The sequence below is a fragment of the Hemitrygon akajei genome, chromosome 11 (assembly GCF_048418815.1).
Source record: "Hemitrygon akajei chromosome 11, sHemAka1.3, whole genome shotgun sequence".
NCBI classification, from domain to species: domain Eukaryota; kingdom Metazoa; phylum Chordata; class Chondrichthyes; order Myliobatiformes; family Dasyatidae; genus Hemitrygon; species Hemitrygon akajei.
This window is the reverse complement of record NC_133134.1, coordinates 74,899,722-74,923,641: the sequence shown is the minus strand read 5'-3', so window position 1 is coordinate 74,923,641 and position 23,920 is coordinate 74,899,722. Positions and strand designations below refer to the sequence as shown.

The 23,920-nt window shown below is 51.5% G+C and overlaps 1 protein-coding gene across 3 annotated transcripts in view; it reads left to right on the top strand.

Annotated features, from left to right (window-relative positions):
* Positions 1–23,920, top strand: part of LOC140735730 (ankyrin repeat and death domain-containing protein 1A-like) — a 103,832-nt gene that overhangs the window by 68,931 nt on the left and 10,981 nt on the right. For all 3 annotated transcript variants that reach the window (XM_073061155.1, XM_073061154.1, XM_073061156.1), the window contains exons 8-12: positions 5,775–5,873; positions 6,334–6,435; positions 8,174–8,266; positions 20,446–20,544; positions 21,191–21,286. In XM_073061155.1, coding sequence (XP_072917256.1) covers positions 5,775–5,873; positions 6,334–6,435; positions 8,174–8,266; positions 20,446–20,544; positions 21,191–21,286 — 489 coding nt within the window. The remainder of the gene's footprint in view (positions 1–5,774; positions 5,874–6,333; positions 6,436–8,173; positions 8,267–20,445; positions 20,545–21,190; positions 21,287–23,920) is intronic.

The window sequence follows — 23,920 nt, the reverse complement described above, 5'->3', positions numbered from 1 at the left end:
GGGGGTGTGTGAGTGGTGGACGATGGGGGTGTGTGATGGTTGGATGGTGGGGATGTGTGAGTGGTGGACGATGGGGGTGTGTGAGGGTGGGATGGTGAGGACGTGTGAGGGTTGGACGATGGGGGTGTTTGAGGGTGGGATGGTGAGGACGTGTGAGGGTTGGACGATGGGGGTGTGTGAGTGGTGGACGATGGGGACGTGTGAGTGGTGGACGATGGGGGTGTGTGAGTGGTGGACGATGGGGGTGTGTGAGGGTGGGATGGTGAGGACGTGTGAGCGGTGGACGATGGGGGTGTGTGATGGTGGACGATGGGGACGTGTGAGTGGTGGACGATGGGGACGTGTGAGGGTTGGATGGTGGGGATGGGGGTGTGTGAGTGGTGGACGATGGGGGTGTGTGAGGGTGGGATGGTGAGGACGTGTGAGGGTTGGACGATGGGGGTGTGTGAGGGTGGGATGGTGAGGACGTGTGAGGGTTGGACGATGGGGGTGTGTGAGGGTTGGATGGTGAGGACGTGTGAGTGGTGGACGATGGGGGTGTGTGAGGGTTGGATGGTGGGGATGGGGGTGTGTGAGTGGTGGACGATGGGGGTGTGTGAGGGTTGGATGGTGAGGACGTGTGAGTGGTGGACGATGGGGGTGTGTGAGGGTGGGATGGTGAGGACGTGTGAGGGTTGGACGATGGGGGTGTGTGAGGGTGGGATGGTGAGGACGTGTGAGGGTTGGACGATGGGGGTGTGTGAGGGTTGGATGGTGAGGACGTGTGAGTGGTGGACGATGGGGACGTGTGAGTGGTGGACGATGGGGGTGTGTGAGTGGTGGACGATGGGGGTGTGTGAGTGGTGGACGATGGGGACGTGTGAGTGGTGGACGATGGGGGTGTGTGAGTGGTGGACGATGGGGACGTGTGAGTGGTGGACGATGGGGGTGTGTGAGTGGTGGATGATGGGGACGTGTGAGTGGTGGACGATGGGGACGTGTGAGTGGTGGACGATGGGGGTGTGTGAGTGGTGGACGATGGGGGTGTGTGAGGTTGGGATGGTGAGGACGTGTGAGTGGTGGACGATGGGGGTGTGTGAGTGGTGGACGATGGGGGTGTGTGAGGGTTGGACGATGGGGGTGTGTGAGTGGTGGACGATGGGGGTGTGTGAGTGGTGGACGATGGGGACGTGTGAGTTGTGGACGATGGGGGTGTGTGAGTGGTGGACGATGGGGGTGTGTGAGGGTGGGATGGTGAGGACGTGTGAGGGTTGGACGATGGGGACGTGTGAGTGGTGGACGATGGGGGTGTGTGAGTGGTGGACGATGGGGGTGTGTGAGGGTTGGACGATGGGGGTGTGTGAGTGGTGGACGATGGGGGTGTGTGAGTGGTGGACGATGGGGACGTGTGAGTGGTGGACGATGGGGGTGTGTGAGTGGTGGACGATGGGGACGTGTGAGTGGTGGACGATGGGGGTGTGTGAGTGGTGGACGATGGGGGTGTGTGAGGGTTGGACGATGGGGACGTGTGAGTGGTGGACGATGGGGACGTGTGAGTCGTGGACGATGGGGGTGTGTGAGTGGTGGACGATGGGGGTGTGTGAGGGTGGACGATGGGGGTGTGTGAGTGGTGGACGATGGGGACGTGTGAGTGGTGGACGATGGGGGTGTGTGAGTGGTGGACGATGGGGACGTGTGAGTGGTGGACGATGGGGGTGTGTGAGTGGTGGACGATGGGGACGTGTGAGTGGTGGACGATGGGGGTGTGTGAGGGTGGACGATGGGGGTGTGTGAGTGGTGGACGATGGGGGTGTGTGAGTGGTGGACGATGGGGGTGTGTGAGGGTGGACGATGGGGTTGTGTGAGTGGTGGACGATGGGGACGTGTGAGTGGTGGACGATGGGGACGTGTGAGTGGTGGACGATGGGGGTGTGTGAGTGGTGGACGATGGGGGTGTGTGAGGGTTGGACGATGGGGGTGTGTGAGGGTTGGACGATGGGGACGTGTGAGTGGTGGACGATGGGGGTGTGTGAGTGGTGGACGATGGGGGTGTGTGAGTGGTGGACGATGGGGACGTGTGAGTGGTGGACGATGGGGACGTGTGAGTGGTGGACGATGGGGTTGTGTGAGTGGTGGACGATGGGGGTGTGTGAGTGGTGGACGATGGGGTTGTGTGAGTGGTGGACGATGGGGGTGTGTGAGTGGTGGACGATGGGGACGTGTGAGTGGTGGACGATGGGGACGTGTGAGTGGTGGACGATGGGGGTGTGTGAGTGGTGGACGATGGGGACGTGTGAGTGGTGGATGATGGGGGTGTGTGAGTGGTGGACGATGGGGGTGTGTGAGTGGTGGACGATGGGGATGTGTGAGTGGTGGACGATGGGGATGTGTGAGTGGTGGACGATGGGGGTGTGTGAGTGGTGGATGATGGGGGTGTGTGAGGGTGGGACGATGGGGATGTGTGAGTGGTGGACGATGGGGGTGTGTGAGTGGTGGACGATGGGGACGTGTGAGGGTTGGACGATGGTGGTGTGTGAGGGTTGGACGATGGGGGTGTGTGAGTGGTGGACGATGGGGGTGTGTGAGTGGTGGACGATGGGGACGTGTGAGTGGTGGACGATGGGGGTGTGTGAGTGGTGGACGATGGGGACGTGTGAGTGGTGGACGATGGGGGTGTGTGAGTGGTGGACGATATGGACGTGTGAGTGGTGGACGATATGGACGTGTGAGTGGTGGACGATGGGGGTGTGTGAGTGGTGGACGATGGGGGTGTGTGAGTGGTGGACGATGGGGACGTGTGAGTGGTGGACGATGGGGGTGTGTGAGTGGTGGACGATGGGGGTGTGTGAGGGTGGGATGGTGAAGACGTGTGAGTGGTGGACGATGGGGGTGTGTGAGTGGTGGACGATGGGGGTGTGTGAGGGTTGGACGATGGGGGTGTGTGAGGGTTGGATGGTGAGGACGTGTGAGTGGTGGACGATGGGGATGTGTGAGTGGTGGACGATGGGGGTGTGTGAGTGGTGGACGGTGGGGACGTGTGAGTGGTGGACGATGGGGGTGTGTGATGGTGGGATGGTGAAGACGTGTGAGTGGTGGACGATGGGGGTGTGGGAGTGGTGGACGATGGGGACGTGTGAGTGGTGGACGATGGGGGTGTGTGAGTGGTGGACGATGGGGACGTGTGAGTGGTGGACGATGGGGGTGTGTGAGTGGTGGACGATGGGGGTGTGTGAGGGTGGGATGGTGAGGACGTGTGAGTGGTGGACGATGGGGGTGTGTGAGGGTTGGACGATGGGGGTGTGTGAGGGTTGGACGATGGGGACGTGTGAGTGGTGGACGATGGGGACGTGTGAGTGGTGGACGATGGGGGTGTGTGAGTGGTGGACGATGGGGACGTGTGAGTGGTGGACGATGGGGGTGTGTGAGTGGTGGACGATGGGGGTGTGTGAGTGGTGGACGATGGGGGTGTGTGAGGGTTGGACGATGGGGGTGTGTGAGGGTTGGACGATGGGGGTGTGTGAGGGTTGGACGATGGGGACGTGTGAGTGGTGGACGATGGGGACGTGTGAGTGGTGGACGATGGGGGTGTGTGAGGGTGGGATGGTGAGGACGTGTGAGTGGTGGACGATGGGGACGTGTGAGTGGTGGACAATGGGGGTGTGTGAGTGGTGGACAATGGGGGTGTGTGAGGTTTGGACGATGGGGGTGTGTGAGGGTTGGACGATGGGGGTGTGTGAGGGTGGGATGGTGAGGACGTGTGAGTGGTGGACGATGGGGGTGTGTGAGTGGTGGACGATGGGGGTGTGTGAGTGGTGGACGATGGGGGTGTGTGAGGGTGGACGATGGTGACGTGTGAGTGGTGGACGATGGGGGTGTGTGAGGGTTGGATGGTGAGGACGTGTGAGTGGTGGACGGTGGGGACGTGTGAGTGGTGGACGATGGGGGTGTATGAGTGGTGGACGATGGGGGTGTGTGAGGGTGGGATGGTGAGGACGTGTGAGTGGTGGACGATGGGGGTGTGTGAGTGGTGGACGATGGGGACGTGTGAGTGGTGGACGATGGGGGTGTGTGAGTGGTGGACGGTGGGGACGTGTGAGTGGTGGACGATGGGGGTGTGTGAGTGGTGGACGATGGGGGTGTGTGAGTGGTGGACGATGGGGGTGTGTGAGGGGTGGACGATGGGGACGTGTGAGTGGTGGACGATGGGGACGTGTGAGTGGTGGACGATGGGGGTGTGTGAGTGGTGGACGATGGGGACGTGTGAGGGTTGGATGGTGGGGACGTGTGAGTGGTGGACGATGGGGGTGTGTGAGGGTTGGACGATGGGGACGTGTGAGTGGTGGACGATGGGGGTGTGTGAGTGGTGGACGATGGGGACGTGTGAGGGTTGGACGATGGGGGTGTGTGAGTGGTGGACGATGGGGATGTGTGAGTGGTGGACGATGGGGATGTGTGAGTGGTGGACGATGGGGGTGTGTGAGGGTGGGACGATGGGGATGTGTGAGTGGTGGACGATGGGGGTGTGTGAGTGGTGGACGATGGGGACGTGTGAGGGTTGGATGGTGGGGACGTGTGAGTGGTGGACGATGGGGGTGTGTGAGGGTTGGACGATGGGGGCGTGTGAGTGGTGGACGATGGGGGTGTGTGAGTGGTGGACGATGGGGACGTGTGAGTGGTGGACGATGGGGACGTGTGAGGGTTGGACGATGGGGGCGTGTGAGTGGTGGACGATGGGGGTGTGTGAGTGGTGGACGGTGGGGGTGTGTGAGTGGTGGACGGTGGGGACGTGTGAGTGGTGGACGATGGGGGTGTGTGAGTGGTGGACGATGGGGACGTGTGAGTGGTGGACGATGGGGACGTGTGAGGGTTGGACGATGGGGGCGTGTGAGTGGTGGACGATGGGGGTGTGTGAGTGGTGGACGATGGGGGTGTGTGAGTGGTGGACGATGGGGACGTGTGAGTGGTGGACGATGGGGACGTGTGAGGGTTGGACGATGGGGGCGTGTGAGTGGTGGACGATGGGGGTGTGTGAGTGGTGGACGATGGGGGTGTGTGAGTGGTGGACGGTGGGGACGTGTGAGTGGTGGACGATGGGGGTGTGTGAGTGGTGGACGATGGGGGTGTGTGAGTGGTGGACGATGGGGGTGTGTGAGTGGTGGACGATGGGGACGTGTGAGTGGTGGACGATGGGGGTGTGTGAGTGGTGGACGATGGGGGTGTGTGAGGGTTGGACGATGGGGACGTGTGAGGGTTGGACGATGGGGACGTGTGAGTGGTGGACGATGGGGATGTGTGAGGGTTGGACGATGGGGACGTGTGAGTGGTGGACGATGGGGGTGTGTGAGGGTGGGATGGTGAGGACGTGTGAGTGGTGGACGATGGGGACGTGTGAGTGGTGGACGATGGGGGTGTGTGAGGGTTGGACGATGGGGGTGTGTGAGTGGTGGACGATGGGGACGTGTGAGTGGTGGACGATGGGGGTGTGTGAGTGGTGGACGATGGGGGTGTGTGAGTGGTGGACGATGGGGACGTGTGAGTGGTGGACGATGGGGGTGTGTGAGTGGTGGACGATGGGGGTGTGTGAGTGGTGGACGATGGGGACGTGTGTGTGGTGGACGATGGGGGTGTGTGAGTGGTGGACGATGGGGACGTGTGAGGGTTGGATGGTGGACGATGGGGGTGTGTGAGGGTGGGATGGTGTGGACGTGTGTGTGGGGGGGGATTGTTGGGTAGGGAAGCCGGTCAGTTGGGTGACATTCTGACCTGTAATGGGACTCTCCTGCTCTCTGACACAGGACAGACTCACGCCGCTGCACCTCGCCGCTCAGGCCGGCCACCTCAGCTGCGTGCAGATGCTTCTGGACAGCCAGTGTCAGGTCAACGCCCTCAGCTCCGTGAGTACACACGGGGGCGAGCGGGTCATGGCGTGGTGGGTGCACATGTGCAAGGCTCAGGGCTGGGTGTGCAACAGCATGGGTGCAAATGTGCAAGGCTGGCCAGAGGTGGAGAGGTTTCAGTGCACGTATGCATGGAGGCGCATGTGAGCGATAGTCTGGGAGGGAATGCAAGGCGGGAGGGTCTGTGATCACTATTGGCGTGGGCTTTTGCTTGTGTGTGCACGTTGATGATAGTGTGTGTGTGCAAGGAGCAAGTGTGCAACAGAGGCATGGCCTTAAAATTGTGGAACGGGAAATGCCGTTAACTGGATCCCAGTGGATGCGTTCCCTCCTGTCGCTGGATCCTTGGTGGAATACTCCCACTCTCTGGCTGTTGGACGGTGTGCGGAGGGGCAGGGTTGGGGGTGGGGACAGAAGCCAGATCTCTGCTTCCTGACGACTGCTCCCTTTCACACAGCAACACCTCTCCGCCCTACACTACGCCATCAGCCACGGACACCTGGAAGTTTGCCACCTTCTCATGCAAGAGGGGATCGACGTCAACGCCAAGGGAAACAAGGTGAGGCTGGAGCTCTGACTGGTGTCCCTGCACTCACGCCACCCACCCACACACACGGCAAAGACAACACGGGGTCACCTACACCCCAGGGACGCTTTAACTTCGGGAAATACAGTTAATGGCAGGACCCTCGACATTGCTGTTGTACAGAGAGACGTTTGGGGTCCAAGTCCACAGCTCCCAGAAAGTGGCCACAAGTCATAAACAAAGCTTGACTTCATTGGTTGGCACTGAGCGCAAGAGATAGGAGTTCATCTCCCTGCTAAATAAAACCCTGTTTCAGCCACACTTGGAAAATTGTGTGATTCTGGTCGTTCCACTGTGGAGGCTTTGGGAAAGGTGCAGAAGGGGTTCACCAGGATCTTACCTGAATAATAGAGGGAATGATCTATCACGAGAGGTTGGACAAACTTGGGCTGTTTTCTCTGGAGCAGCAGAAGCTGAGGGGGAGACTAGATAGAAATGTATAAGGTTATCAGAAGTAAGAGTGTTTTCCCCGGGGTTGAAAAGTCAGATACTGGGTTTAAGGTGAGAGGGGGCAGTTGTGTGGAGCAAGTTTTATACCTCGAGTAGTGAGTGACTAGAACTTTGCTCAGGCTGCACTTGGAGTACTGTGTGTAGTTCTGGTCTTCCCCCATCACAGGACAGATGTGGAGGCTTTGGAGAGGGTGCAGAAGAGTTTCACCAGGATACCGCCTGGAGGAAAGGCTACAAGCTGTGAGGAATTCTGGTTTTTTTGCAGTCAGAAGTTTATAAAATGTTGAGGGGCATAGATAAAGTCCTTTATCCCAGGGTAAAAATGTCAAGTACTAGAGGGTAAGCATTCAAGGCAAGAGGGAGAAAGTTTCCAGATGTGCGGGGCCATTAATTTTTTTTACACAGAGTGGTGGGTGCCTGGAACAGAGTGGCAGAGAAGGCAGAAATAATGTCATCTGTTAGCCAGACGCGTGAACGTTGCGGGGCATGGAGGGAATGTGGATCACATGCAGGGAGAGGGGACTTAACTTGATACTGTTCTGTGGTCTGTGTGTCAGAGGGTAACTCTGTCATCAGAGGTCCTCGCGTACAAACACTCCCAACCAATCGGACCCTCGAACTCGAATCCCGAGGTGTTCGGTTCTGGTCACCTCACTATAGGAAGGATGTGGAAGCTTTAGAGAGGGTGCAGAGGAAAGTCACCGAGATGCTGTCTGGAGTGGAGAGCATATTTTATGAGGATAGATTGAGTGAGTCAGGACTTTGCTCTTTGGAGCGAAGGAGGATAAGAGGTGACGACTGCGGTACAAGATGATCAGAGGTGTAGATCGAGTGGACAAACAGAGACTTTTTTTTAGCAGGAAATGGTTAATATGAGGGGGCAATACTGTAAGGTGATTGGAGGAGAGTATGGAAGGGAGGGAGTCAGAGGTAAGGAACTCCACAGAGGGTGTGGTGGCAGAGGCAGATACATTTAAGAGACTTGTAGATAGGCACAGGGAGGGTAGAAAAATGCAGGGCTGTGCAGGAGGGAAGGGTTAGATTGATCTTCGAGTAGGTTAAAAGGTCAGCAGGACATCGTGGCTGAAGGGCCTGTATTGCACTGCATGTTCCATGTTAATTGGCAGTGAGTGGTATGGGGGGGGGGTGAGGGAAAGGTTATCCAGGCGGAGTAAGTGATTTCACTCCCCATGCAGCAGGATCTGAGAATGGCCTCTCATTCGGCTCGAGGGAAACTAACTGTGCAGTCTTTTTTCCACAGGACCCCTGCCTTCATCTTGCTGTGAAGCATAACACCCCCCAGCTCGTCCAGCGCCTGCTCGTGGCCGGCTGCGACATCAACATCTGCGATTCCGTAGGTTTTCCATGGGTTGCCTGCGCACAGCCGCGCTCTTTGCAGGGGCTGGAGAGGTGGGGGCCACTGGGTTCGTGCCCACGGGGGCTGAGGAGGATGTGGGTTTTGGTAGTGAAGCGGGTAGAGGCACTACCTCTCAGGCCCCGAGAACCTGGTTCAGTGCCAACCTTTGGCGCAGATCTCTGTCCACGCCCGCGGTCAGTCAATCCCAATTGCTGCTTGGGTGGATGGGTGATACCAGAATCAGACTGGGATGAGATCGATTAATCACCGCATTAAGTAATTAATTAATTCCAAAACCTGCCTGTGGGTCAGTTGGCCACTGTAAATTGCATACCCCTCTGTGGAATGTATGAAGGCCAAGGGCAGTTGATGAGACAGTGGTGCAGTGGGGCAACGGGACAAGTTGGTGCGGTGGGAGAGGGGACGGAGTCGGTGCGGTGGGGGAGAGGACGGGGTCGGTGCGGTGGGGGAGGGGACGGGGTCGGTGAGGGGAGGGGATGGGGTCGGTGCGGTGAGGGGAGGGGACGGGGTCGGTGCGGTGGGAAAAGGGATGAGGTCGGTGAGGGGAGGGGACGGGGTCGGTGCGGTGGGAAAAGGGATGAGGTCGGTGAGGGGAGGGGACGGGGTCGGTGTGGTGGGGGAGGGGACGGGGTCGGTGTGGTGGGAGAGGGGACGGGGTCGGTGCGGTGGGAAAAGGGATGAGGTCGGTGAGGGGAGGGGACGGGGTCGGTGCGGTGGGAAAAGGGATGAGGTCGGTGAGGGGAGGGGACGGGGTCGGTGTGGTGGGGGAGGGGACGGGGTCAGTGTGGTGGGGGAGGGGACGGTGTCAGTGAGGGGAGGGGACGGGGTCAGTGAGGGGAGGGGACGGGGTCTGAGTAGTGGGGGAAGGGACGGGGTCAGTGCGGTGGGGAAGGGGACAAGATTGGTGTGGTGAGGGGACGGGGTCAGTGTGGTGGGGGAGGGGACGGGTTGGTGCAGTTGGAGAGTGGAGAGGGTCAGTGAGGGGAGGGGACAGGGTCGGTGTGGTGGGGGAGGGGACGGGGTCAGTGCGGTGGGAGAGGGGACGGGGTCAGTGTGGTGGGTGAGGGGACGGGGTCGGTGTGGTGGGGGAGGGGACGGGGTCAGTGAGGGGAGGGGACGGGGTCAGTGTGGTGGGTGAGGGGACGGGGTCGGTGTGGTGGGGGAGGGGACGGGGTCAGTGCGGTGGGAGAGGGGACGGGGTCAGTGTGGTGGGTGAGGGGACGGGGTCGGTGTGGTGGGGGAGGGGACGGGGTCAGTGAGGGGAGGGGACGGGGTCAGTGTGGTGGGTGAGGGGACGGGGTCGGTGTGGTGGGGGAGGGGACGGGGTCAGTGCGGTGGGAAAGGGGACGGGGTCAGTGTGGTGGGTGAGGGGACGGGGTCGGTGTGGTGGGGGAGGGGACGGGGTCAGTGCGGTGGGAAAGGGGACGGGGTCGGTGCGGTGGGGGAGGGGACGGGGTCAGTGCGGTGGGAAAGGGGACGGGGTCGGTGTGGTGGGGGAGGGGATGAGATTGGTGAGGGGAGGGGACGGGGTTGGTGCGGTGGGAGAGGGGACGGGGTCGGTGCGGCGCTGGAGGGGATAACTTCAGTGTAATGGGGGAGGGGACAAGGTGGGTAGAGCGGGTGAACCAGGGCACAAGAGGCTGTAGGTGATGGAACCCGGGACAGTGAACGATCTGCTGGAGGAATTGCATGACTCGGGAGTGGATAGGAACGGTTGACGTTTTGGGATCAGGGTGGAAAAGGTTGAGATGGGGAGGGTGCCAGTAGATGGTGTCTGACCTGCTGCGTTCCTCCAGCATTCTGTGTGCGTGTGTGTATGCTGCTGTGTATTTCCTGCATCTGCAGAGTTTCTCATGCTTGGGGCAGTAGATTGCTGGTCAGAGGAGGAGCGAAGAATAATGGGCCAAAGGTTACAGTTGGGAGACGGATGTGAAGGAGGGCGTCTTGGAGGCAGAGGTCAGAGGGTAGAAGGTGAGGATGTGGGCATGCCATCTCCATTCTGTTGTAAGGGAGCCAGGGTGAGAGCAACTGTCAAGGTCAAGTTTATTGTCAGGGACCCAAGTGTGTGTGGATAGGAGCTATGAAAAACGTACTTGTAACAGCATCTCAGGCACAGAGCTTCAGATATACTACATTCACAAGGAAAATATAAACTATACCCAGGAAAGAACACAATTAGATCTGATAGAAACAAAGTCCCTTGTGGTGCTGGGTGGTCACAGTATTGGTAAACTGTAGCAATTTGAGTTGAGTTCTGTGGTTGGTTCAAGAACAGCATGATCAATGGGGAACAGCTGTTCCCGAACCTGGTGATGTGGGACTTCAGGCTTCTGTACCTCCTGCCCAATGGGAGCTCTGAGAAGATGGCCTGGCCTGGATGGTGGGGATCTTTGACAATGGACATTACCTTCTTGAGTCAGCACCTCCTGTAGACACGACCGATGGTGAGGAGGGATAGGCCCCTGATGTAGTGGGTTGAGTCCATGACTCTCTGCAGCTTCCTACTTCCCTTTCTCCCATGGTCCATTCCCCTCTCCTGTCAGATTCCTTTTCCTCCAGCGCTTTCCCTTTTCCAGCTGTCCCCTCCCAGCTTCTCACTTCAATCATCCCCCACTTGGTCTCACCTATCTGTCCTCCTTTCTGTCCCCTTCCTTTCTGGTCCCAAATAAAGGTGGCCCAAGATGTCGACTGTTTATCCACTTCATAGATGCTGAGTTCCTCCAGCATTTTGCATGTGATGCTCTGGATTTCCAGCATGTGCAGGATCTCTCGTGTTAATGTTTGTAAATCACGGTAACCCTATAATTTCACCTCCAAATTCCCACCGACCCCCAGTAAGCATTCACCCCTTCTCAAAAAGATGAATCTCAAATTTGTATATGGTTATACCTGCTTCTGTGATAAATTTACTTTGACCTTCTGTTAACCAGAATATGACAAACTCTTTCTCCTCTGCTCTTCGGTAGGGAGTTCCCTCTGACAGAAACCTTCCCCTGCTCTCTGCTTCAAATGGGAGTCTCCTTATACGAGGGGTGATTGATAAGTTTGTGGCCCAAGGTAGAAGGAGTCAATTTAAGAAAACTTAGCACATTTGTTTTTCAACTTAATCCCCTCATCAGGAGTGATTGATAAGGTCATGGCCTAAGGTAGAAGGAGATGAGTTATTAACTTCAAATTTTCTGCATAATCACTCAGAGTTGAACTGCACGTGCATGTACCGAGAGCTGTATAACTCATCTCCTATGTTGAAAAAATACATGTGCTAGGTTTTCTAAAATTGACTCCTTCCTCTTTAGGCCATGAACTTATCAATCACCCCGCCCCCCCATATTTTATTAAACTGTGACACTTGGTTGTAGATTCTCCCACACCCACCCCTCTAGATATTTATATGTTTGCCTCTCGTTCCTCATCCAATTCAAGTCCCAGACTGTGCAACTCCCCTGCTCCTGACATTGCAACTTGTCAATTTATTAAGTTTAAAAACTAGTTTCAGTCCCGAGGGCCTAATTTGCAGGAGAGGACAGGTTTGACAGGACAGGGAAATGAGCTGCCAGTGAAGCCCTCTTGCACAGCTACGTTAGAACCTCACACAAAGGAGCTTTCAACTGCTGCCAACGAGCTTCATGATCGACCACGGGAGTGGCTGCTGGCGGGATGCCGTGCAGAAATCCTCTGCAGAGAGGGAGTGGAGGGGTGTGGGGGAAGGGGACAGATGTGAGGAGGAGAGTCCAAGGTTGCCCCAGTCTCAGAGGACAAAAGGGTTGTGGCTGGGCCGAAGCCAGCAGAGGTTACAGGCCAGCGAGGGTGGTGTGGCAGGGACTGTATGCTGTAGACTGGCTGTGGTTTCCAGTGACCTGTGGAGTGTGACCTCCCTGCTCACTGATAATACATTCTAAATCACCCAGAGCACTTCAGAGTAAGAGTTATACAAAATTATGAGGGGTACTAATGGGGTAAATTCAAGCAGGCTGGGTTAAGACATGAGGTAATAGGTTAGGGGTGGAGTGTGAAATGATGAGGGGGAGCTTGTTTGCTTAGGGTGGTGAGAGTGTAGAACGAACTGCCAGCAGGCATTGTGGGTGTGGTTTCCATTTCAACATCTAGGAGAGGTTTGGGAGAGATATGGAGGGCGGGCCGATCTGACCAGGCAGCATAATAGTTTGCATTGGAGTGGATTGGCTGAAGGGCCTGTTTTGGGGCTATGCACGCCTGTAATACACATGCATGTCTCTGAAACGCATGTATGCATAACGTGTGCCTACAAGTGACGTTCCCGAAGTCTGGAGGCTGGCTAATACTGTTCCATTGTTTAAGAAGGACAGGCGGTCAGTTTGACATCAATAGTGGGGAAGTTACTGAAGGGGATTCTGATGGACAGGATCTTCCAGCATTTGGTTAAACAGAATCTGATTAGGAGGAGTCAGTCAGCATGGCCTTGAGAAGTTCTGCAAAATGAACCCTTTAAAAGTTTTTGGAAGAGGCAACCAAAAGTATAGATGAGGATAAACACTAAATTCTGCAGACGCTGGAAATCCAGAGCAACACTTACGATATGCTGGAGGAACTCAGCAAGTCAGGCAGCATCTATGGAGGGGGATAAACAGTTAATGTTTTGGGCCCAGACCCTTCATCAGGTCTGGAAAGGAAGGGGGACTGAAGCCAGAATAAGATGGCGGGGAGGGGGAGGAGTACAAGCTGGCAGGTGATAGGTGAGGAGGAAGGTGGATGGGTGGGGGAGGGTTGATGAAATAAAAAGCTGGGAGGTGATAGGTGGAAGAGGTAAAAGGCTGAAGATGAAGGAATCTGATTGGAGAGGACAGTGGACCATGGGAGAAAGGGAAGGAGGTGGAACCATGGATTTCCCTATGTTAATGTCAACCTTTTATTTCCCCTCGTAGATGCTGCCTGACCCACTGAGTATAGCAATTGGACATTGTGTTGTAGTTGAGCTTGCGATGCTTGTGGCTTCAGTACATATCCCTGAACTATGCAACCAAAAGCTGCACACGGGGGCCCCCGTCAGGTCAAGGGCCCTGCAGGAGAGAGAGAGAGAGAAACAGGGAACGTTGCAGCTTGGTGGCCTTTTAAAACATGGAAAATCTGGAAAGGAAAGGGCAGAGAGAAGGACAAGAGTGTTCGTGATGGGACAGAGAGGCAGTGGCCCTTGGCGAGAGAGAGAGTGTGGGTGGTGGGAGAGGCTTGTTAACGTCAGATCTGGGGAAGGCGTAAGTGGGATTGAATGAAAGGGGAGAGAGGGAGTGAAATGTTGGGGCTGTGAGAAAAGAGAATAACCAGTCGTATGGGCAGCATCTGTGGGGAGGCAGAGTGGTTGTCTCCCAGTACCAGAGACCTGGGTTCAATCACGGACTCTGTGAGTGAGTGAGTGAGTGAGTGAGTGAGTGAGTGAGTGAGTGAGTGAGTGAGTGTGTGTGTGTGTGTGTGTGTGTGTGTGTGTGTGTGTGTGTGTGTGTATGTGTGTGTATTTCAATATTTTTATTAATTACTTGCATAGATTAATACAAAATACATTATGATATTATGGAAACAGAAACAAGGTTGAAATGCCCTATATCTATGAATATTAAGTTAACCATAATATTGAAAAGGTATATTTTATTCTAATCTAAAGCAACATCAAAACTCCATAACAAAAGAAAAAGAGAAAAAAAAAACAGCTGTTTGGTTAAAAGAAAAAAAATCTTGGACATATAGTGGTAAATTCAAATATATAGTAGCCATCATCATTGCTGAACAAGTTGAAGATTGTGAATGTAGTTCCAAAAAGGTCTCCATAATGTGAAAAAATCTTGTCTAGGTATAGAAATAGAACGCCTGATCTTCTCTAAATTTAAACATGACATAACATCAGTCAGCCATTGGGCATGAGTAGGCGGAGTGGCATCTTTCCATTTAAGCAACAAAACTCTTCTGGCTAAAAGAGAAATAAAAGCCAAAGTATGCAAATCATTCGGCTTAAGAGTAAAATAATTTCCTCCAACAATGCCAAAAAAGGCAGTCAGAGGGTTGGGTTTAAAGTTTACTTTAAAAAGCTCTGAGAAAGTTTGAAATTCTTCTTTCCAAAATTTATCAAGCCGTGGGCAGGACCAAAACATATGAATTAGAGAGGCCTCTTCGACATTACACCTATTACAGTATGGAGAAAATTCCGAGTAAAAACGAGAGAGCTTATCTTTAGTCATATAGGCTCTATGAACCACTTTAAATTGTAAAAGAGAATGACGTGCTCATAATGAAGAGGTGTAAACAAGTTTAAAAATTTCATTCCAAATATCCTCATCAATTGAAATCTGTAGGTCTTGTTGCCAGAGATTTTTAATTTTGTCTAACAGAATGCTTCCCGTTGTAAACAACATACTATAAATATTAGAAATAGATCCATTATGAAAAGGTTTCAGAGCAGAAATTGTATCAATTAAAATCTTATCTGGACATTTAGGTATGAAGTTGAGAACGCAATGTCTCTAATTTGTAAATATCTAAAAAAGTGAACTTTACGAAGATTATATTTAATAGATAGTTGATCAAATGAGGAAAGACCATTTCCAACAAACAGATCCTGAAAACATTTAATACCTAGTCTAGTCCACTCTTTAAAAACTACATCAGTCAAAGAAAGTTTAAAAAAAATTAGAAAAAATGGGACTAGAGAGTGAAAAACCAAATATCCCAAAGAATTTTCTAAATTGTAACCAAATCCTCAAAGAATGTTTAACTACATAATTATCAGTTAAATTACTTAAAGATAGAGGAATTGAAGAACCAAGAAGAGAAATAACAGAAAATTTATTAACAGAATTAAGTTCTGAAGGAACCCAAACCCGACAGTCATCACAATTAATATAATATAACCAAAACGTTAGGTAGCATATGTTGACTGCCCAGTAGTAAAACCGAAAATTGAGTAGGACTAATCCCCCATTTTTAAAAAAGTTTTCTGAAGATGAACTTCTTCCATAAATAAGAAGATATAATCGAGTCTAAAGAGTCAAAAAAGGATTTAGGAATAAAAACAGCTGGGGGCTTGAAATAAGTATAAAAATTTAGGCATACATTCATTTTTATAGAATTGATACGTCCAATCAGTGAAAAAGAAAGGGGGAGACCAGTCTGTTAGTACCTTCTTAACATATTCCAAAAGAGTGATAAAGTTTTCTTTAAAAAGAAATTTTTAATTCCTAGTAATTGTTATACCCAAATAAGTAAATTGATTTCTTACAATTTTAAAAGGAAGATCAGAATTGACTGATACCAGATTATTCAAAGGAAAAAGTTCACTCTTATGAAGATTATGTTTATATCCTGAGAACTGACTAAATTCAGAAAGTAAAGAAAGTACTGAGGGTAGAGAGGACTCCACATTAGAGATGTAGAGCAAAAGGTCATCAGCATAAAGCGACAACTTATGAGTGATACCCTCCTTAAAATACCCGAGATATCAACGGATTCACGAAACGCGGTGGGTAAAGGCTCAAACAACAACACACACAAAATGCTGGTGGAACACAGCAGGCCAGGCAGCATCTATAGGGAGCAGCGCTGTCGACGTTTCGGGCCGAGACCCTTCATCAGGGTAAAGGCTCTAAAGCCAAATCAAAAAGCAAAGGACTTCAAGGACATCCTTGTCTGGTACCACATTGGAGATTAAATGGTTTAGAACTCTGAGAGTTAGTAAGAACCTGTGCAGTGGGAGATAAATAAAGTAATTTAATTAGTTGAATAAAATTGGACCTTAAATTATATTTTTCCAATATTTTGAATAAATAATTCCATTCAACCCGATCAAAGGCTTTCTGAGCATCTAAAGAAGTCACGCATTCCGGTTTCCTTAGAGGGAGAATAAATAACATTCAGTAAATGACGAATGTTAAAATGAGAATAATGATTTTTAATAAATCCGGTCTGGTCATCAGAGATAATAGAAGGCAGAATGCTTTCCATCCTTTGAGCCAAAAGTTTCGATAAAATTTTAGTCTCAACATTAAGTAAAGAAATAGGTCTGTAGGAAGAGCAATCAGTTGGACCTTTATTCTTTTTGAGAATAAGTGAAATAGAGGCGTCATAAAATGATTGTGGCAACCTGCCTAATTTAAAAGAGTCAGAAAGGACAGAAAGTAAGTGAGGAATAAACAAAGGAGTAAAAGCCTTGTAGAACTCTCCAGAAAATCCATCAGGACCAGGAGCCTCCCGTGAACTCAGAGAATGGATAACCTGGGTAATTTCTTCAGAAGAAAAAGGTTGATCTAACCATTTTCAATTAATTTCAGAAAGTGAGGGAATATTTAAACGATCTAGAAAATTATTCATAGCAAAAATGGCTTTAGGAGAATTGGAGCTATACAGTTTAGAGTAAAATTCTCTAAAAGTATAGTTTATTTCTAATTGATCAGAATTTATATCACCATTTGCTTTGGAGATTTCCTTAATTTCACGTTTAACTATTAAAGTTTTAAGTTGATTAGCCAAAAGTTTGCTGGTTTTATCACCATGAACATAAAATTGACTTTTATTTTTTAAGAGTTGAGTTTCAACAGAGTAAGTTAAGAACAGATCTTATTTAGTTTTAACTTCATCACGTCTTTTATATAAGACGGGTCCTGATCAGAAGCATATTTTTGATCTAAATGTTTCAGCTGATTGGCTAAATCAGTTCTCTCCTTATTAGCTTTTTTTTCTTAATATTTGCTGGATAGGAAATAATTTGGCCTCTAATATAAGCCTTGAAAGCATCCCAAATAATAAGGCTAGAAGTGAAATCTAGCGTATTCTCTTCAAAGAAAAAAGTAATTTGACTCTCTAAAAAAAATTTTAAAGCCTTATCTGATAGTAAAATTGGATTAAAACGCCAAAATCTGTTTAATCGAGAAACACCCGGAAGATTTACAGATAAAAAGACGGGGGCATGATCTGAAACAGCAGTTTCTTTATATTTACAGGATCGAACAGAGGGTATCAAATGACTATCAACAAAAAAATTATCAATCCCGGAATAGGTATGATGAACATGAGAAAAAAAGGAATATTCTCTATTTGTTGGGTGTAAAAAACACCAAATATCAACAATGTCCCAGTTCATTAGAGAAGATTGGATATAGGAGGCAGATCTGCTAATATTCAGTTGTTTCGAAGATGAACAGTCTAAAACAGGGTCAAGACAGCAACTAAAATCCCCTCCCACGATTAACCATGATTAAAGAGTACAAATTTAAGTCTGGTAAAAAAGAAAAAAACATTCAAAAAAGCCAGGATCATCTATATTTGGAGCAAAGAAATTAGCAAAAACCATTAGTTTGTTATCTAATTTCCCTGAGACTATAACGAACCGCCCATTGGGGTCAAATATTACATCATATTGAAAAAAGGCAACTGAATTGTCAGTCAAAATTGAAGTACTTCTGGCCTTGGCTTGAAAGGAAGAATGAAGAGCTAGACCATTCCAACGCTTGAACAAATGCCCACAGTCAGATCTGTGAACATGTGTTTCTTGTAAATAAATAATTGAGGCATTCCATTTCTTAATATAGGTAAACATCTTATTGTGTTTCACAGGGTGGTTTAAATCTTTCACATTTAAACTAAGAAAATTAATTTTGTGTACAATATAAATATGTTTAAAACAGAGGTTAAACATATAAACCACTGGAATATACCAAAAATCCAAACCTTAAAATTCAAAATACTGAACCAAGCAATAGATGAGGCGGGGGATAACCAAACAGCTGATAAAAACGAAAAAGAAAGAAAATAGCCCGCTCCCGCCCACCCCCTCCCAAAGAAAAAAATCACCCAAGAGCTAATCTACTGATAAATCCCACCCCAACATCCTACCAGCAGAGCTCCAAGAGAAGAAAAGATTAGTACAAAATGAATTCCAACATAGACTAAATAACCTTCAAATGAACAAAAAAAATTCAAAACATGTTTGCAAAAATAATTATAAAGAAAACTTACTGAAGTTAAGTCTATTAATTTTCTAAACAGAAAATATAAAAAAATGAGAAGAAAAAGAAGGATTACCTATGAAAATATATCGAGAAAAAGAATTGTTCAAAGAAAAGTAATAGACAAATAAACTGCAAAAATGCAATGGATTGATCAGACAAACTGAGGGAAGAAGGTTATATGAAGCAGAAATAAACAATTAAACTTCTGGAGTTGATAGACTTATTCAAAAGAGCTAAAGAAGAATTCAAAACATCATGTTGAAAAAAAATTAACTCAGCAAAGAAAATACAATAAGAACAGAAACTAATTATAAGGGTATATGAAAATAGAAGGGAGAATTGTTCAAAAGAAAAACGTACTAAACCATTACACTGCAAACTTCCAACAACAATGAATCAGTCAAGCTAAGGAAGCGTAGTTTATATGATACAGTATTAAACAATTAATCTTCTGGACTTGATTCGGCCTGAAGAAAATCGTGCACTTCCTCAATCAAAAGAAACCACTTAGAGATCCATTTTTCAAAATGATCCTGAGGCGAGCAGGGTAATTTAGTGAAGGTTTTTAAGCCTTTGTTATATAACTCAGCCGTGACCTTTTTATACTTAAAACGTTCATTTAATACCTCGGGCGAACAATCTTCGACCAGCCTTATCTTATAATCTTCAAAGTTAATCATACCTAACCGACGAGATTGGCGAATTATAGTAACATTTGTTTGGAAGTCATGAAAAGCAGTTATCACAGGTTGAGGTTTTTGTTGAGAAGAGGGTTTATATACTGGGGCTCGGTGTGCCCGGTGGAGTATCCAAAACATCGGAAAACAAACGAGCCAACAGCTTTGCAAAAAATTCTGAAGGTCGATTGCCTTCGACCAACTCAGGAAGACCCAAAATTCATATACTGTTCCTTCTTGATCTATTCTCCAAGGCGACAATCTTTTGTCTTAAAGATTCAATGATTTTCGATTGTTTATCTCTGAACTTTTCCAACTCATCCGTCTTAGTATCGAGTCTCATTAAAGCATCTTTATGTTCTTGAATCTGAGTAGTATGTTCCTGTAAAGTTTTTTGAATAGTCTGCAGCAGAATTTCCATTTGTTTAAGCTCTGTAGTAACTTTTAAACACACATCCGAAAGTTGTTCAGACGTTTTGCTCTGAGCTTTCCGAATTAGCTCCGCAATAGCCTCCATCGTCACAGAAGGATCCTCTTCTTTTTTAGAAGTTTTAGCACAAGACATCATAATACTCCAAAAGTAAGTTTTCAAAGCAGATTGGATTCGGTAATTTAAAAAGAACGGAGCCATTCGAGAAACACGTCTACTCCATACAATGCCTGTAGGAGGAGTCTGTGTGTGTGTGTGTATGTGTGTGTGTGTGTGTATGTGTGTGTGTGTGTGTGTGTGTGTGTGTGTGTGTGTGTGTGTGTGTGTCTGTTTGTCTGCCTCTGTGTGTGTGCATGTGTCTGGTGTGTGTGAATGTGTGTGTGTCTGTGTATGTGTCTGTCTGCCTGTGCGTGTGTGTGTGTGTGCACGTGTGTCTGTGTGGTGAGGGGGTGTATGTGTGTGCATGTGTCTGGTGTGTGTGCGTGTGTGTGTGTGTGTGTGTGTGTGTGTGTGTCTGCCTCTGTGTGTGTGCGTGTGTCTGGTGTGTGTGAATGTGTGTGTGTGTGTCTGTCTGCCTGTGCGTGTGTGTGTGTGTGTGCACGTGTGTCTGTGTGGTGAGGGGGTGTATGTGTGTGCATGTGTCTGGTGTGTGTGTGTGCGTGTGTTTCTCCGTGTGACCACAGTTACTCCCATTTCTCCCACATCCCAGTGGCCACTGCAAGTTATTTACAGAATCTGTGTTGGGGGTTGGGATGTTGATGGGAATGTGGGGAGGCTTATTGTACCTGTTACCCTGCTGTATGAGTCCATAACTTCAGAAGCTTAACGGTACTTAGGTACTTAGCAATACGTCACTGTGGCTGGCCAGTTCTTTTACAAACTGTAAAGGCGGGTTATCTTGAATATTGGGAGCTTTGTAAATTGCCTGCCTGAAACATACGCGTGTGAGACACGTTCCCATGATCCTCCCTCCGACCCGCTAACCAGCTCTCCCTATCCCACCTCACCTCCTCAGAACCGTCCCCACCAACCCCCCCGTCACATAGAGTACGCTGAGGCCTCTTCCTTCTCATTGGTCTGCAGAGGCAGCAGAGTGCATTGCACGTGGCCGTGGAGAGGCGCCAGCAACCTATCGTGGAGCTGCTGCTGAGAGCCAACATCAACCTCCACCTTCAGGACCAGGTCAGGCGCCGTCCTGCTTGAACGCCCTGCCCGCGTGTCCCGGTGCTTGCCAGATGCTGCAGTCTCCCTCCCCACAACCTACCTGCACCCCTCCCGAAGCCATTGGTGCCAAACGGGGATACGTGAGTTGCGCCTGGACCTGGTGGGACCTGGATGAGTGCAGAGGGACTTGCCCTTGGGAGCCAGCCCAGATTTCTGGCTCTCAACAAAATACTCTGGCTGCTATTTTCCAGCTTGTTGGGACAAGGTGCACCACCCACCACCCCCAACCCCACCGCCGGATACAGCCACATACACTCTCACACAGAAACACAGAACACACACACACACACACACACACACACACACACACACACACACACACACACACACACACACACACACACACACACACACACACACACACACACACACACACACACACAGTCACTGTCTCACTTCCTTCTTCCTGACCTGTTTCCAGTTACCATGCTGGGGGTGGGAGATGGAAAGCAGTGAGACCCATCACTCTTACCTGGTAAAGGTGTTGGACACTGGGCTGAAGTGGGGGGGGGGGGGGGTTGGGGGTATGGGGGGAGAAACACTTCCACTGTCAGTGTATGCTGCCTCTGTGCCCAGTGACCGTGTGTGGTGTGTCGCCCAACAGCAGGGGCACACGGCGCTCGACCGGGCTGTCCGCAGTCAGCACGCTGCCCTGGCTGACATGATCATCAAAGCTGAGAGATTCCACACCCGAGCTCTGGTGAGTAGGGGCTGGGGGTGGAGGTGCAGTACGGGCAGGACAATCCCACAGTGGAATGAGGGAAGGGGGCAGAGGAGATCTTGCCAGAGAAACATCTGCTCACATGGAGGGTAACGAGATCTCCCTCCTCATCACCCCTCCTGCAGGGTGACACTCCCTCCTCAACACCCCTCCTGCAGCGTGAGATCTCTCTCCACACTACCCCTCCTGTAGCGCGAGATCTCCCTCCTCACCACCCCTCCTGCAGGGTGACACTCCCTCCTCAATACCCCTCCTGCAGCGTGAGATCTCTCTCCACACTACCCCTCCTGTAGCGCGAGATCTCCCTCCTCACCGCCCCTCCTGCAGGGTGACACTCCCTCCTCAACACCTCTCCTGCAGCGCAAGATCTCCCTCCTCAACACCCCTCCTGTAGCGCGAGATCTCACCACACCTCCTGCAGGGTGACACTCCCTCCTCAATACCCCTCCTGCAGGGTGACACTCCCTCCTCACCACCCCTCCTGCAGGGCGACACTCCCTCCTCAATACCCCTCCTGCAGGGTGACACTCCCTCCTCAACACCCCTCCTGCAGCGTGACACTCCCTCCTCACCACCCCTCCTGCAGGATGAGATCTCCCTCCTCACCACCCCTCCTGCAGGGTGAGATCTCCCTCCTCACCACCCCTCCTGCAGGGTGACACTCCCTCCTCAACACCCCTCCTGCAGGGTGACACTCCCTCCTCACCACCCCTCCTGCAGCGTGAGATCTCCCTCCTCACCACCCCTCCTGCAGGGTGACACTCCCTCCTCAATACCCCTCCTGCAGCGTGAGATTTCCCTCCTCACCACCCCTCCTGCAGGGTGACACTCCCTCCTCACCACCCCTCCTGCAGCGTGAGATCTCCCTCCTCACCACCCCTCCTGCAGGGTGACACTCCCTCCTCAACACCCCTCCTGCAGGGTGAGATCTCTCTTCACACTACCCCTCCTGCAGCGTGAGATCTCCCTCCTCACCACCCCTCCTGCAGCGTGAGATCTCCCTCCTCAATACCCCTCCTGGAGCTTGAGATCTCCCTCCTCACCACCCCTCCTGCAGGGTGACACTCCCTCCTCACCACCCCTCCTGCAGCGTGAGATCTCCCTCCTCACCACCCCTCCTGCAGGGTGACACTCCCTCCTCACCACCCCTCCTGCAGGGTGAGATCTCTCTTCACACTACCCCTCCTGTAGCGCGAGATCTCCCTCCTCACCACCCCTCCTGCAGAGTGAGATCTCCCTCCTCACCACCCCTCCTGCAGGGTGAGATCTCCCTCCTCACCACCCCTCCTGCAGCGCGAGATCTCCCTCCTCACCACCCCTCCTGCAGGGAGACACTCCCTCCTCACCACCCCTCCTGCAGCGTGAGATCTCCCTCCTCACCACCCCTCCTGCAGGGTGACACTCCCTCCTCACCACCCCTCCTGCAGCGTGAGATCTCCCTCCTCACCACCCCTCCTGCAGGGTGACACTCCCTCCTCACCACCCCTCCTGCAGGGTGAGATCTCTCTTCACACTACCCCTCCTGTAGTGCGAGAACTCCCTCCTCACCACCCCTCCTGCAGAGTGAGATCTCCCTCCTCACCACCCCTCCTGCAGGGTGAGATCTCCCTCCTCACCACCCCTCCTGCAGCGCGAGATCTCCCTCCTCACCACCCCTCCTGCAGGGAGACACTCCCTCCTCACCACCCCTCCTGCAGGGTGAGATCTCCCTCCTCACCACCCCTCCTGCAGGGCGACACTCCCTCCTCACTACCCCTCCTGAGAGGCGGCACTCCCTCCTCATTGCCCACAGTGCTCTCTCCCGTTGCTCCATGTTGCCTCCCAGTGGTCAGTCCCTGCCTGCGGGAGGGAGTCCTGCGAGCCAGCAGTGCTGTGCTGCCCGGTTTGTGCCTGGTGCCACAGCGGGAGCAGCGGGCGAGATGGACCAGGTTCGAGGAGGTGCTGGTGAACCCGAATGGAGGATAAGTAGGGGGGCAGGTTTCACGCCTCTTATGGTTGTAGGGGAAGCTGCCTGGAGAGGGGGAGAGGTGAGTTGGGGAGGATAAATTGAATTGGGTAAGGTAGAGTGAAAACTTTGTTCTGCAAACCATCCGTACCAATCATGTCATCGCATCGGTAGGACAAGTGAAAACGATAACAGAATAAAGAGTAACACTTACAGAGCGAGCGCAGTACGGACCGATGATAAGGTGAAATTGCCACAGTGAGGTAGATTGTGAGGTCAAGAGTCCATCTTATCACACTAGGGAACTGGTCAATCGGCTTAAAACAGCGGGAGAGAAGCTGTCCTTGACCCTGGGGGCAGGTGCTTTCAGGCTTTTTTGTCTTCTGTCCGGTGGGAGGGGGGAGAAGAGGGATCGTTCGGGGTGGGTGGGGGCTTTACTGAGGCAGTGAGATGTGTGGTCAGAGTCCATGGAGAGGAGGCTGGTTTCTGTGACGTGCTGAGCTGTGTCCACACCTCTCTGCACTTCCTTGAGATCATGGTCAGAGCGGTTGCCGTACCGAGCCGTGATGTAACCAGACAGGGTGCTTTCTGTGGTGCACAGACAGTGGGGGCACGCCAGAGTCCCTTAGCCTCCCAAGGTGGTCAAGGAGAGAATGGATCCTGTGGAA